A 16450-nucleotide genomic window follows, 5' to 3' on the forward strand; every position below is an offset into this window, starting at 1 on the left:
GGACATTCTCTGAACAATAAGAATTCATGTAGAAGGACATATAGCAGGTGTAATTCAGGAATTTGCTCATGAGCATGGAGTTCTGGAAAATGCTATGACCAAACTTATCTAGCTTAATGCCTTCTCTGCCTGGGGGAGCACTAGTGTATGTTCTAGAGCTGTGCGTTTTAAGGATTCCACTACTGACGACTGGTGTGGTATCTAGTTTGTTGAGCCCAGGGGCAGACCGAAGTTTGAACAGGGAATCCAACCTCTTTGGAGCTACTTGTATAAGAAGGGGGATTTCCAGTTTTTGAGCAAGGCCTCTTTCATAAGGTTATGTAAAGGAACCTTCAGCAAGTGTTTGAGCATCTCTTTATAGTTGAATGTGTCTCTGAATTCTTCAGTGGGTTCTGTTTCAGACTGCATCCTAATGGGAAGATCCTGCCCCATTTGCCTAATGGGAAAATCCTGCCCCATTTGCCTAATGGGAAAATCCTGCCCCATTTGACTAATAAAGGCTGGCAGGTGGTAGTCTGGTCAGGCAGTGAAGGTGAATCTAAAAGACTGCCATCAGAGAATTAATCGTTATAATCAGACCAGTCAGAATCATAGTCATCATCATAATGCCCAATAGACCTGGAATGGTGGTGAGAGCATCTGGCAGGACATCTGGTCATGCTTTGATGTCTAGGAGTAGAACTGCGACCTCGGGGGGAGAGTGTTGACATGGATGCTGTGAAGACAGTTGTGTGGAGTAGAGAATGACATAGGAACAAATGTTTCCCTGTCCCCGCAGGAACTCATTTTCTCAATACGTCCCAGCGAGTTCTTTTCCTGTCCCTGCCCCTGCCCCATTCCTGCAAGCTCTGTCCTCATCTGCACAAGTCTCAAATACTTTAAAATCATAAGTATTTGAGACTAGTGCAATTAAAGCAGAGCTTAGAGGAATGGGACAGCGACAAAACTTGTGGGGACGGGATGGGGAAATTGAGTTCCTACAGGGACAAATTTGTCCCTGTGTCAATCTCTAGTGCAGAGTGTTGAGAATAAGATACGCTTCCCCCTATGACGATGTGGCTATAGATGCAGATATGTGTGTTATCAGTGCCTTGATTAAGCATACATAACACATGTGCAGGCGTCAGAGTGGCGGTCTGTGGTATCTTGCCTACCTTGCTCAGCTCCAATCGAGGCGGGGGGAGGGGGGTGTTGACAGGATTTAGCACAGCATGCAACTGCTGTAGCCTGGCTAGCCCATTCCACAGCAGCATATTCAGATTATCTTGAAGAGCAGGGGCCTGTACGGTAGTCAGTACATATGGCGCATGTTGCTGGAAGTTGAGCGCCTGTGCGGTTGGCGCCACAGTGTGTGCTTGCTGCTGTAGAGATAGCACTTGTGTAGTAGGCAGCACAAAATGTGCTGGCTGCTGTGATGATGGCTCTTATGTGGTAGGAAGCAATAATTGTGCTCATTGCTACAGATACTGGAACTGGTGTCTATTTGGTAGTCAGCACAGAATACACCTGTGCAGGGGCATCTAGTCATTGCTTCATTGGAGGAGATGCTTGTGTTTCAGCAGCATTGGAGTATGAACAGTGTTTGAGCTTCTTAGCTTTCTTACAGGGTTCCTCTAATGACGGTAACATCAAAGTAGCTGAGGTCAAGATAGATGTTGAAGTCGATGGCCCTGGAGTGGGGCTCCAAAGAGGAGACTCGGCACTGGAATTGGCCATCCTCATTGTTGCTTCAAAACCAACCAAAAGTCTGAAAATTATCGTGAGAATTACCCCAAAAGCCGCCAACACAATGTTCCTCGAAGGAAACTAGTAGGTCGAAGTCTAAAACACTCCTTTCAGTTATACTGACACAGAAAATAAATTTAATATGGGAAGGCACAAAACACATGCAGTTAGACGCAAAAAAATAAGCACCTATAATAAACATATGTTAAAAATGTATAAGATACACACCAAAAGGTGTGTGAAGAGAAAACCAAAAGATAGGTTTACTGCTGTGTGGAAAGCAAAGAACTGATGGTCCCACGAGCTGGCAGCAGCAAGCAGTATGGGTGGTAGGGCAGTCTTTTAATTTCTTAACATGAATTCACTTTGGATGGTACATGCTGGGTTCTGTGGATGACATCACCCACATGTGAGACTATGCTGTCTCTTTGTCCTAGGATAATACAGATTACCACTGCCTTATGTACTATGCATTCTAAGCTGAGGGAAATCTGACCATTTTAGAACTCCATGCACCCACTCAGAACTACTGTTTGCTTCTGTAGTTTAAAAAGCTATGATAAAAATTCACCTTAGCACAGCCAAAGGAGAGGGAGCTTTTGAATTGCCACAAAAAAAAACATATCTTCTCATGCCTGAAAGAGGGCAAAGGTTCACAAACACCCTCACAGAGGTGGAGATCTGATATTGGGGAAGGGAGGAAATGCCAGAAAACATAGCACAAATTCACCTTGTCTATGCAGTCCAGATCCTCCTTGAAATCCATGTCTCCACAAGTTGTTGGGAAGGAGAGGACTTCAACACCACCTCTTCAAAGGGAAGAGAAGCAGAAGTTCCCACCTGGTGTGGACAAAAGGCCCTATACATGGCCAAAGCTAAAAAAAAAAAAAAAAAAAAAAAAAAAAAGCTGACTGTTCTGAGAAAGAGATGGGGAAAGAACAAGATCTGAACACGGTGGCAAATCAGGTCCTGATGAAGATTTTAAAAGGGCAGTGGTTTCCACTGAAATGGAAGCTGCCAGCAAAGTTTGCTCCCTCTCAGCACATAAACCCACCGAGTCCCCACATGAGATACTCAGCAAAGGCACTTTTTCAGACTCTGAGACCACTGACATAAGGGCCATAGAGTCACGGCTAGCACAAAAAGTGCAGATCACAACCGCAGCCAGAGCTCACCGCTGACAAACCATGCAGTGCTTCTGGTGCTGCAAGCTCATCTTCCCTTTGGCACAGAAAGGGACACCCCAAGGAGAGAAGAAAACCAGCAGATGGTGCCAAACACTGAAGGGAGAGACTGGCAGCTGCGAGAAGCAGATTGAAAGAATGACTCTTGTTCTCTCTAGTCAATTTATTATTTTATTTTTTCAATTGCTTGTTTGGCTATATAGCAGGCAGACCACTCAGGCTCTCCAGACCGGCTGGCTGTTTACAGGCAGAGCAGACCAGCCAAGATGTTGTTGTTGTTTTTTTATTTAAAAGATTAAAACCCAAAGAATCTAAGATCTAGAAGGGGGGAGGGATCCGGTCACCCAGGTACGCTATCCCCAAGACTTGAGAGACTCCTGCAGGCCTTAGTCCCATTCTAGAAGCCAGTAAACCAAATAAAGGAGCGAGGGAGTTCTTGACTTTTCCACAAAACAAAAATCCATAGGGAATTCTCACCCCCAGGAAGGAACCAAGACCTCAGGGAGACTGCACAGGCTTACCATATCTACTGTCTGCTGAGAAAAGACTGGCTTTCAGGGGATTGCACAGCCCCTTATAGGTTAAGTCAAAGCTCAGTGGCTCACAAGTCTCCATCTGCAGGTAGGAGTGCATAATACCCATCTGTGCCAGTCTAGGACGCTATGAGTCATCTGTTCATAGCTCTATTTGAAGTTTATAAATCATACATCCAGCTTTTTAATATTCATATTTCCATTTAAATTTATAATGCCTTAGCTATGAACTGGTCTATGGTTTCACCTTAGGCTTCTTCAGGGAATGGAGAGTAACAATTTGCTTCAACTGCACAGCATTGATTCTAGGAATAATGTGACATTGGGTGACTTAATACATTGATAACTAATGAATAAGCAGTTATGATATTGTGAGCCCCCTTTTTTATACTCACATAGGGTGATTTTTTTAAGCAACTAGGTTGTACTATTTATTTATTTAGTATTTCCACCAATGATTTTTTTTAATTTTTGTTATGAAGTTCAAATTTTGGAGTAACATATTTTTACACTGTGCAATAATACCTTGAACCATGTTCTTATACTAATATGTATTAAATATTGTATTACTCACTTACACACTGATTTATTATTAATGACCTTCTGTTTATGTAAGATCTGTTAATGCAGAAGACAGCAGTAGCCTGCATCCACTGAGATGTATGCGTTAGACTAGTTAGAACCCACCCCACTGCAATGAAGGGAGCAGGGCAAACTTAATATGTTATTTTTAAACTTCTGCAGCTTTTTAAGTCCTTTGTTTATCTGGCTAGTGATTTATCATTTTTAGGAGTAGTGTTAATCTTAGGTTTGCTGATTACATCCTAGCTAAAATGTGGTTATGCTTTCAGTCTTGTCAGAGAGAACTTGTTGATTCAGAATTTTAAGAGGTACAGCTTGCTACATGAACTTAACAATGCAGGAGGCAACAAAAACAGCTATACCTAGTTCTGCAGGTGGGCTCATATAAAAGCTGTATTGTCCACACATTGGGGGGGTTTTGGTCTATGGGAGAAGCCTCCAGAGAAAGGATAGTTCAGTTTATTTGATATGTGGCTTTATTAAGCTTAGCTTAGTAGGGGATGCAGTCAGTCATTGAACTTCTCAACAGCCCGTAAGCAAAAATAAATAAATAATAGGCAACCTTGAATTAAAATTAATTTTCTTGGTAAGTTCAAGGGGCCCGATTCTATAAACAGTTACCTAATCACAGATGCCTAGTGCCATCTTAGTTCTTCTTGCAACCTGTTTTTAATTGGTTTAAATGGTGTGATGATTGATACCATTATAAATCAATTAAATATTATTTAAATCAATTTTGATTATGTAAGGATATCTGTGTGGCACCTAGCGATGTCTGAGTCAAGGCACCCTCTGACATCTACCTGCTAGGTGTCTAAAATAGGTGCAGGAACATTAGGCCATGTAAAATCTGGTCTAATGTAGCGACACTTAAGTCCACTTAGGTGCTGCTAGGTGTGATTCTATAAAGGATGCCTAGTGGTTGATTGATAACCATGCGATGTGGTACCTACAAGTTAGGCACCATTTATAGACTCAGTGCCTAGGTGTGACTGAAAATCTCTGCACTAAACTTTGCAATGTGTAATATGATTTGAAGCATCAGTGTGTTGTACTGAACCACTGGACAAATGACCATATCACTTGGGCAGTGGAGCACTTGTGGCAGTTTTTCCAAAGATGTGGGTACTTTTAATATGCATACTTCACTGAATGTTCAAGGGGAAACCAGGCATGTAAGTTTGGTTTGAAAACTTGGGTACAGTGCATATATAAAGACTATACATGTAGTTAAATCTGCTCTTTTAGAGAGCAACCAGTAGGAGTAGGTTAAACATATATACTGTTGAAAATTATACCCGAGCTATTTTTACCCCTAACCTAAACATGCTCAGATAATGCCCCTTTTTAATACAGGTAAAAGCATATATGAAACCCTCTGCAGTAGTTCCAGCTTTGAAATTTGGGCCCCAGAGAAGAAATGCTACAGGAGGTTGGGCAGTGGAGCACTGCAAAAGTAGTCCAAACCATAGAAAATCAGAATGGGTTTGCTGCTTCTGGAGTGCCAAGGGGAAGAAGGAATGGGAAGGTATGGAGACTATGTATTGTGAAAGGGGAAAGTGTTGCTCTTTTGTTTCTTGTTCTAACAGGCATCAAAGTTAATAAATAAAAAGTCACAGGCTCCTTGTTGGCACTTACCTATCCTAAAATTTTCCACCTCTGTTTTCTTGTAAATAATTATAACTGGGAATCTAAAGGAGAAACGAATTTACGGAGCGACCTGCCTAAAGAAAACTTTATTTACAGTTACAATCCAGGGCTCCCCATCCCTTTTATACAAATGCATTCATTTGCAGTCTCCCATCCAGCGTGGCCTGATAGATTTCAATAGTCTCCATTAGAGGGAGAGGCTCACTGCTCTCAATGATGGCAATTGTCTCTCCAAATTCTGTACACATGATGGTCTGCTGCGGTGGTGGTGGGAGCTCAGCCTCTTTATGTATCTTGCGATGGTTACGTAGATTAGACAGTGTTTTGAAGGCCTTGCCACACTCTTGGCAGCTATGAGGCCATTCCCCATTATGGATCCGCTGGTGTTCAGCAAGGTGAATGGACTGTATGAAGCTCTTGCCACATTCTTGGCAGCGGTAAGGCCTTTCACCTGTATGGAGTCGTCGGTGCTCACGTAGATGTGTAGCTTGGCGAAAAGCCTTCCCACAGTCAGGACAGGGGAAGGGCCTCTCCCCAGTGTGGACGCGCTGGTGCAAATGGAGGCTGGAGGCAGCCACAAAGGTCTTGCCACACAGGCTGCACTGGTGTGGGCGTATCCCAGAATGCCTCTGCCAGTGGCGTGTCAGGCCACTCTGACTGGTGAAGCCCTTGGTGCAAAGTGAACACTTATAGGGTCGTTGTCCATCATGTACTAATTCATGTAGGCTCAGAGCAGCCAGGGAACCCAGTCGCTTGCCACATGCAGGACACTCATATGGCTGTTTCTTGCGGCCACACTGATGCTCATTCAGCTCAGCCATATGAAGAAAAGTGGCTCCACACTGCTGGCAGTGTGGTGCTTCTCTGCCCTGGTGGTTGTACCGGTGCAACTCCAGTAGGCGCTTGCGCAAGAAGGTCTTGCCACAGTCAGTACACTTAAAGGGGAGTTCTCCTGTGTGGACATACCGATGGGTTGCCAGTTTGGCAGCACGGCTGAAACTCAATCCACAGTCCTGGCAGGTAAATGGGCTACTGCTGGCATGCAGAAGACGATGCTGCTGTAGATTGGAGGACTGCGTAAAGGCCTTGCCACACACCTCACACTTGTAGGGTCGTTCCCCAGTATGTGTCAAGTGGTGGCGCATGAGATTGGCTAGGGAGGCAAAAGTCTTACCACACTCTGTGCATTGGAAAGGCCGCTCCCCAGTATGTGTTCGCATATGATTTTTCACATGTACCAGCTTCTTAAACTTCTGCCCACATATTTGACATTTATGCTTCCGCTCAAGGATGTGCACCACACGCTTATGCCGAACCAGGCGAATGTGGGTGGAGAAAGTCTTGCTACATTGTGGGCATCGGTAGGCCAGGGCTATTCTTGCTGCCTCCTCAGTTTGTGTTACACTAGCCACAGGCTTCTGAGGCAGTGCTGGGAGTAACTGTGTTGCAGGTGCCACTGTGATGTCAGGCATAGTATCTGAGAGTTCTGGTTGAGATGTGGCTGCCTCCCCTGTTAACTTTGGTTTTTCCTGTGGTGTGCTACTCTTGCCACTATGTGTACGCCTGTGATACAGGAATTTTGTCATGTTACTGAAAGATTTGCCACAATGGCAGCGGTGCAATGGGTTAGCAGTATGTGTCTTCCGATGTACTACCAAGGTCATCTCAGTGCTAAATCCCAGACCACAGTCCACACAAAGGTACAAGGCCTCTCCACTGTGGCTGTGTAAGTGCTGTTCCAGTGATGCTGCCTTTTTGAAGACTTTGATGCACTCTGGACATTCATATGTTCCATCTTCATGTACCTTCTGATGAGCCTGCAGCCGTTTAGCAGAGGTAAAGTTGCGGTTGCACTCACTGCAGAAATATTCTTCCTTCACATGTGCCTTCTCATGTCTTCTCAGCTGTTCTGCTGAGCCCAGTTCCTTCCTGCACTCTGTACAATGAAATGTTTTTTTAAACTTGCTGTCTTCTTGATTATTCAGATTTTGTAATTGCTTCTGTCTGTCCAAAATGAAGTCATTGTTCCCTTCCTTGCTCAAAACACTCATTTCTCTATTTGTTTTATCTTGTTGTACTTCACATGTGTATGGTGCAAAGGTACCTGGGCACTGAGTTTCCCTTTCTGGCAGACTGTTAATTTCCAGTTCAATTGAGTCCCCACTTTCCTTTTCAGTTTCTGTGAAATGCATTCCTTGGTGGTCCAGAAACTCTTCTGGTGTGTGAAAAACTTGCATGCATTCAGAGCACTCATATGGGTGCATCTCTAAGCGTTGTGATGATGTCCCTGATAGGTGCTTTTGCTGAAAGTCAGGTAGCTCAGCCAGCTTTTGTTTTGGATTAGTGCACTGGATCATCTCTTTCTTTTTAGTTCCTGGGTCCTGCACATAAGCATGGGTTGGTAGGGCCAGGTTTGCTTGCTGCCCCTGCACCATGCTGTAAACTTGCCCATCTAGAACCATGTTTTCCAGGTTAACCACGGTCTGGATGCATGGCTCAGCCTGCAGTACAATGCTCTGTGATGGCTCCTCCTTTTTATGAGTCTGCTGGTGAGAAAGCCACAGCTCTGGAGATGTGAAAAGCTCTTTACAATCACAACACTGATACTGGATCTGACTGGTCACTGAGCCATGTGCTTCCACTAACTGTTGCAATCCAGGATTTTGGGAAATCTCTTGCAGATGTAGCTCCTGGTGCTGCAGCAACTCAGCAGGTGACAGCAGAAGTTGTTGACATTCCAAGCACTGATAGTGGCTGTTCTGCAATGCTAAACCTTGAACCTGATTGGTACCGGCAGCAGAGCCCTCCTCTGACTGCAGATAGGCCTCACCACTGTGGTTTTGTTGATGAACCAGCACTTCTTCCAAAGTGTTGTAGAGCAAGCCACATTCAAAGCACATGTACTGGTGGTGGAAGAAAAGAGACTGCATGTCCTCTGCCATTTCGTACTGGGTTCTTGTCACTCTTGCTGCAGCGATAGACGGGTAGAAGATCTACTGTGCATAACTGCTGTAGTGAGAAAAAAAGAGAAAGGAGGCCTGAGTACCAGCATGCTTAAGTCAAGCCCTGTTTATTTTTTCTTTGTACATGTGACGATCTGCCCCTTAGCTAATATTTATGAACTGTTGTACTATTTCTGTTAAATACGGGCCTGCGCGTCTATACCACTGACACTTGAAACTGGTTTTTATACTAGTAACCCTAACCCCTTGGTGGGCTCTCCTATTAGCTCCCGGAGGGAAGAATTGAGTTAATATTAACTTTACACCCACAGTCTTGCGGGACAGGTAAGCTACTTCGTAAGGAAAGCAGAAGTCTAATACTACCAATGGAACGGAGTTTTAAGGAAAGATTTAGGCTATGCCTCACAGCATGCAGCTTTAATGGCACAGTTAACGCGCGGAAGAGGTATAATTCCACTTTTAATAAAAAGAAAGATTTCTGCTCCTCATATTAAGGCAGCATCCCTCCCTGTTTGTATCTCTTGTCCTGTCGATCTGCATGGGGTCGGAGCCGCCACAGCGGCGGCAGTAGCAGCATACATTCCCAGCCCACCCATTCACACTCACCCTCTTCTTTCCCGCAGCCGCCTCTATGCCTACTCCTCAATATTTGCAATGCTCATTGGCTCATGACGACTTCCGGACAAACAGCCAATCCGGGAGGCTGCTGACTGAGCAGGTAGGGGACTCGCCGATGACGTGAATAAATGTGAAAGCGAGGCGGCGGCTCGGCAGCAGCGTTCAGGGAATGGGGACGTAACTAATAAAATTTAGGCCTGGTTATAGGGACCGAGTGGGGTCATTTATTCAGCTGGCCGATGTCACGGTTTACGAAAAATTATGTTCTATAACCGTTCTGCAGTGATTCAAAGTGATACTTGATTAACTTAGAATTTGACAGGACTCTGCGTTAAGTGCTGTTGGTGTTATACAAAATATCTTGTTATGTAAAAAGGACCGTGAGTTTCACACAGGGGGTTAGACTAACATCTCACAAGGAGTAGGATTTCCTGAGTTGAGCAATGTCAGGACATTAACAATTACATTAATTTGCTCAGATTTCTTAGAGCCTTATTTGGAAATGGCAATCCAGCGTGCACCACTATTTTAATGTCATTTGCATTATCGAAGAACGCACACAAATAAATGCCTAAAATCCTAACTGAAAAGCCTGACAACTTTTTATTTGATCATATATTGTGCTTACTGGCACATAGGATAGGACAGTGGTTCCCAACCCTGTCCTGGAGGAACACCAGGCCAATTGGGTTTTCAGGCTAGCCCTAATGAATATGCATGAAGCAAATTCCATCACATCACTTCCATCATATGCAAATCTCTCTCATGCATATTCATTAGGGCTAGCCTGAAAACCTGATTGGCCTGGTGTTCCTCCAGGACAGGGTTGGGAATCACTGGGATAGGACAGGGGTGTCCAAATTCGGTCCTCGAGGGCCGCAATCCAGTCGGGTTTTCAGGATTTCCCCAATGAATATGCATGAGATCTATTAGCATACAATGAAAGCAGCGCATGCAAATAGATCTCATGCATATTCATTGGGGAAATCCTGAAAACCCGACTGGATTGCGGCCCTCGAGGACTGACATTGGACACCCCTGGGATAGGAGTTGCAATATAGGATGCACTTCTTTTTGGGGGGTGGGGGCTTATAATTACTCTCCCTTCTGCCTTGACAAAGTTGAACAAGGCTGTATTAACACTAGCTGGAGCCGGTTGGTGCTCAGAATACTTTATTATTCCTCTTGCCTAGCTGTCTAACTATTCCAGTTTTTACTGTCAGTTTAAAAATACACATCTGTATTTTGTGACCTGATAAAATGTGGTTAAGTAGATGGAAATATGTCAGTGGCACTAAGTGATGCACATCTTATCCTAATGAGAGCATTATCAGGTGGCCCCCAAGTCATCAGGAGTGCAGAAAGTACAGAATGACACGGGGACATATTTTCCCCCTACCGTCAAGTTCTTTTCCTGTCCCTGCCCTTGCCCCATTCCTGCAAGCTCTGTCCTTGTCTGCACAAGCCTCAAATGCTTTAAAATCATGTGTTCAAGGCTTGTGCGATTAAGGCAGAGTTTACAGGAATGAGACAGGGAAATTGAGTTCCTGTGGGGATGGAGGAAAATATGTCCCTGTGTCATTCTCTAGTAGAAAGCCAATCCTGCTTTTGATAGGAACACTGAAACTACAAGGCCATAGATGCAATGGGGCAGAACTAGGGTTGGGTCTGCCTCTCCCTGATGATCTTTTGCTATCTGTAACCCAGTGTTTTCTTTTTTCTTTCAAGGGCTTGTGACTTGCTTGTCCAATGCTTTTCATTTCTTTTTTTTTAGATTTTATTTCATGTCATATCTACATCTGCCATATTTTACTTTTTCAGGCTATGGTCTCTGTTGTGATAGCAGAGTGGTCTACTTTGATAGCAGAGTGGACCCACTATATCATGTTATGCTTTTGACAACAAAGGAAAGAAAACATATCCCATTTTCTCTGTGCTTAATAGAAAGATATTGGGGTGCTCTATTGAGATACAGATTTGAAAGTTTCATAGTGATATCCTGCAGTAAGAACCATAGAGTTAAAATTCTGCCTCTTTCCTTCCCTCCCTCACCTACTGATGCAAAACAATGTCTATGTTTTATTTCTCTGCTTTAATAGCAAGACCCTTTCAAGCTAGCCTTGCCATCTCAAAGATCATAGGTCACCCTGGACCGCCTGTCACTGACTGACTGACAGAGACAGAGAGAGCGCCGTTTCCATGGTAACCAAATACCCCAGACATTTCATTATTACAAAATGATTGTTTCTTCTTTATCGATCGGGTCTGCAGGCAAAGGCGAGTGAGCAGTGATGGAGAAAGACTTAGAAACCCCAGTCTTGAAAATCTGTCCTTTCCCCCTGCCTTTCTCTTTGTGTGAGCCCTTTACCAAAATCATCACCTTAGAGATTAAATTTTCCACTCTTTATTTACATAGCCCTGTTTTAATTTTAGGGTGGAGAATTGTCCCTGAATTTTTGGTATGCAATGCTAACGTGTCTTGATTGTTTTGCTCTCTCCCTCCAAAAATACCACACCATCTATCAGAAGCAACAATTTGTTTTATAGATATAAAATAATTAGCAGTTTAGAGCTCTGTGTGATAGATGAGATCTGTCTGATGGCCCTGGGCACCATTTCTGTGCAATAGAAGATGGTGATAGTTGATACATCTTTGATGATCATGTTCCTATGGGATGAGTGTCAGTGATACATGACAAATCTCTAAAAACTGGGGCCCTATAGCTATGGCAGGGATGACAGCAATATGTGACACATTTCTTACTATATGTGAAATATCTGTCTTTAAGGGTCTGTGGTCCTATACCCAGGACTGACTTTACTATTAGTCAGACTAGACAGTTGCCTAGGATAGTGGTTCTCAAGTCAGTCAGATTTTCAGGCTATCCACAATGAATATGCTTAAAAAAGATTTGATACTAACAAGACTGGGTGTGTCCCCAAGGACTACATCAAGAAGTAATGACCAAGGATAACAACTTCTAGAGACAACCAAAACATCTGCAGTCAAATTGTAATCAAATGAAAACTCTAGATTCTGACAGATGACCCAAATTCAAATAATTATCAGCATTCCTTTTGCCTAAGAAGGAGAGGCAATTTTGAAAAAGCCCATTTATGCAAATAGTTTCTGCAAGTTGCTCTCATTTTTATATTTGTGTATGTAATAGATAAGTGCACACATATATGAAAAAGAAATTCATAGGGCCACATTTAGAAACCCATAGTAGCAAATACCAGTGCAGCAAATGTGACACATCCTATAGGAATTGAATGGGCGCTACAACGGCTTTATATAAGAGGACTTTTATTCTTAAAAGTATGCATTTCACAGGGTTGGGGGTTTTTCTTGGAAGGTTTTTTTTTCTTGGAAGGTTGATGTTGGAGTAATCATGATTGTTGAGTTTAATTATCAAAACCTCAGGGGGTAAGAGGGCCTGAAATAAAAATTGAGTTGGGGGAGGGGGTGCATTGCTGAAGGTTTGCCTAAGGCATTTAATACCTTTGCACCAACCCTACCCATACCAATGGGATGAATGACAGTAATATTATAGATGATACATATCTGAGAGTCTGGCCTTGTTGCTATGAAACTGATGACAGTGATATGTCATCTATTTCTCAGGATCCCATTACTATAGGATGAAGACGATGCAGCATGACACACCTCTGAAGGTGATGGTAAACACTGATGCATTCCTCTTGGTAAAAACAGTATTGAACATTATTAACATTCAAAGGTGACTTTCCTTCACTGTTCTTCCTCCCTAGTATTCAAATGAGCAGCAGTAAAGACAGGCCAGTAGGTGGCAACAAAGCACACATTCCCAGTCTCTCCAAGTGTTGCTTCTCCTTTCTCCCTTTTCCAGTGTTTCCTGCTTACGTAGGAAATGCATATCCATGGGGAAAAAGCACCAGAGCAACCAGAACAATCAGATGTGACTAAATTATCCAAGGAAAAATAATCTACTATTAATTATTTTGATTGCGCTACCAGACGCACGCAGTGCTGCACAGAAGAAAACAGTCCCTGCTCAAAAGAGCTTACAATCTAAACAGACAAGATAGACAAACAGGATGCCATGGATATAGTAAATGAGAACAGTCAATCAGTGGGCTGGGTTGATTCACTTAGCCTGAAAGCCAGTACAAGATGGGTTAACCTTCACCATGTAGTACAGCTCAAATGTCATAAAAATTTAAACATTTAAAAAATTGTTCCTAAAGATTTTACTTTAGAAGGAAAGCTATGATAAAAATAAGAAAATATAGCTCAAAGGAATCTAGTTAAACAAGGAGTTTTGAGGATTAAGACCCTGATTCTATAAAAGGCGCCTAACTTAATTTTCTTAATTAGCTTAAACGGTGCTGATAATTGAAATAATTAGCTGGTAGACATCTACACCAAGGCACCTACCAGCAAGTAGAGGCGAATTTAGGGCAGATTATGGGTGTGGTTTGACTTAGCTGTACTCAGGCCAAGAGAACCCTGGCTTAAATGGCAGTGCACCTAAGGATTCAATACCTACTGGCGCCTAAGATCTCTTAGGTGCAATTCTATAAATGGCGCCTAGCAGATGATTGACCATCATGCCATTTATAGAATCAGGCCCTAAGGCCTCGATTCTATAAAGGGTGCCTAAGTTATGCCTAAAGTTAGGCATGCTTTAAGCGTCAAATATAAGTGGTTAATAGACCAATTAAGGGTCTTAAGTGATAATTAGTACTTAGGCATCCAAAGAACGTAGATGTCACTTTGTAGACGCAGCCACAATTTCATGGACGCCCATGTTTAAAACTCGGGCCTAACTTAATAGGCGTGGAATGGGTGTGGTTTTGGCAATGACTCAATTTGGGCATCCTTCGATTCATTTACATAACACTGAGCAACTTAGGGCATCCATATCATGCCTATATTGTAGGCAAATGCAAACCAGGTCTACTTTTGAGCCCAATCTATCCTGCCAGAACTCCCACCCCAAACATCACCTGCAGGAGCATGATCCCATATTCTATTATTATTACTACTATTATTTATTATATCTATAGTTCTACTAGATGTACGCAGAGCTGTACATTAAACACGCAAGAGCTTACAATCTAATTATGACAGACACACAGGACAAAAGGTGAATCTATACATGCTGCTCAGGTAGAGAATTACAAGGGGACGGATGAGGCAGATAGGGTATGGAACTATAGAGGGAATGAACAGATATGGGTGCTTAGCAAGTTGATAAGGTTAGAAAAAATGGGCTTTCAATATGGATTTGAATACAACCAGAGACACAGCCTGATGTGCTGAGTGAGTCAAGTTGTTCCAGGCGTATGAAGCAGCAAGATAGAAGGGAAGGAGTCAGGAGTTGGTACTACAGGAGAAGGGTACCAACAAGAGAGACATACCGTATTTTTCGGTCCATAAGACACACCTGACCATAAGACGCACCCACCTGTAGAGGAGAAAAAAACAAGAAAAAAAATTTGGTAGGTGCATCTAGAGGTCTGGTGCATCTGTTGCTGGGAAGAAAGCCCGTAGTCGCCCGCAGCCCAGTGAAATCACCCAAAGAAGCAGCCTGCAGTCCAAATCTGCCTGCAGCCTCAAGAAGCAGCCCCCCCACCCTCCGATACCTTTTTTAAAGTGGCGATGGTCCAACAATCAAGTGGAGAAAATGTCTATTTTTGAACCTGCAAGGTGTTATCTTTTTTTTTTTTTTTAATGGTCCAGTTAGATGTTTTGTCCAGCTAAATGTCTATGTTTTCTTCAACAACGGCAGGCCAAACTAGATGTTTTGTTCCACTAGATATCTAATTTTTTTTTGCCATTATTGAAAAAATGTCCGAATTAAAAACATCCCAAACAAACTATTTGCATGTAGGAAGGGCTAGCATTTTTTAATGGACTGACCCAACAAACATGCCAGCAGAGCAGTGGAGCACGCTAGGGTGTGGTGAGCCCTCTAAAACTCCTCCAAAACCTACTGTACCCACCTGTGTACCACCCCAATAGACCTTATGCCTTCAGGTGTCACCTTTATGGTTGTACAGTGGGCTTTTGGTGGGCTCACACTTTTCACCAGAAATTTACCAGCTAAGGTGACATATGGGCCTGGGTCCCCTTCTTTGCAGTCTACTGCACTGCCTGCCAGGCTACTCCAGAGATCTGCTTGTAGCTCTACTAGGACTGGCCATAGTATTTGCAGCTATCATAGATATGTACTGTTTCATGCAGATATTTGGAGGTGGGAGAGTGTCAGTGACCACCTAGGGCGTTTGGGGGGACCATATTTTCATCCCTTGTCATCTGGTCTGTTTGGGTAACATTTTGGCTCTTATTCATTTTAAAAATAGGTCTCACCCATAACATCCCAACTGTGCTCTTGACATTTTGTAAAATGGTTGATTATCGCTGTAAACCATCCAAGTGCTAAGCCCGCCCTAATCCCACACAAACACATCTCTTAACACACACCCTTAAGATTTAGATGGCATTGGAGACAAAATGACCAGAAAAATGTCTAAAGCCTGTTTTGAAAATACCCACTTGGACTCTGACTAGTAAGATGTCCAAGTGCTGGTTTATGCTGTTTTTTTGCAATTAAGAAAGAACACTTATTATGCAGGAACAAAAAAAAATTATTACACAGAAGAACCATGTGATGAAAATTTTAATGCACAAGTCTGGAATGGTTCCTCTTCCACATACTTTTCAGTGGTGTTCAAAAGAAAATCTCTATTGGAATGTTTCGCTTTCTTATACAGTATTAATTTTTTAAAAGTGATTCTGAACAACTCCTCTGTTTAAACTTTTACATCAATTTTTTAGCTTGCAGTTTAAAATTCACTAAATCGGAACAATCCCTTCTGATCTTTAATAATTGAGAAAAAGGTAAACTGTCCTTTAGCTTTCTTAGATGAGAGGTTCTGTAAAACAAAAAGCAAAGTATTTCTGTTGGTTGGTTTTTCATACATTTTACTTAAAAAAAAAAAATCATGCTGTGAAATGTCAATATCCAAAAAAACTGATTCTAGAAAAAGAATGTGGGTCAACAAATTAAAAGTTCCTGGTTGGAGGGCAACCAAAGTCAGTTTCTTTGGTTCAACTGAAACCAAATCTGTGTCTGAAATTCACCACTTGGGTTTGACCAAATGGGAACAGCCCCAATTCCCTCTTTTCTTCTTCTGCTGCTCTCCCCCA

The 16450-nt window shown here is 42.8% G+C and overlaps 1 protein-coding gene across 3 annotated transcripts; it reads right to left on the reverse strand.

Annotated features, from left to right (window-relative positions):
- Nucleotides 1–5741: 5741 nt before the first annotated feature.
- LOC117345501 (zinc finger protein 526-like) lies at nucleotides 5742–9398 on the reverse strand. Of its 3 annotated transcripts, none has more exons than XM_033914251.1 (2): nucleotides 9244–9398; nucleotides 5742–8683 (listed from the first exon to the last, which is right to left on the reverse strand). In XM_033914251.1, the coding sequence occupies exon 2, from the start codon at nucleotides 8614–8616 to the stop codon at nucleotides 5797–5799; it is 2820 nt and encodes a 939-aa protein (XP_033770142.1). In that variant the 5' UTR covers nucleotides 8617–8683; nucleotides 9244–9398; the 3' UTR covers nucleotides 5742–5796. The 3 variants fall into 3 exon arrangements, with proteins under 3 accessions (XP_033770142.1, XP_033770143.1, XP_033770144.1); XM_033914252.1 differs by having other exon boundaries at nucleotides 5742–8680; nucleotides 9244–9340; XM_033914253.1 differs by lacking the exon at nucleotides 9244–9398 and adding an exon at nucleotides 9001–9209.
- Between the last annotated feature and the right edge of the window lie 7052 nt (nucleotides 9399–16450).

Source organism: Geotrypetes seraphini, chromosome 11, assembly GCF_902459505.1.
Source record: "Geotrypetes seraphini chromosome 11, aGeoSer1.1, whole genome shotgun sequence".
NCBI lineage: Eukaryota > Metazoa > Chordata > Amphibia > Gymnophiona > Dermophiidae > Geotrypetes > Geotrypetes seraphini.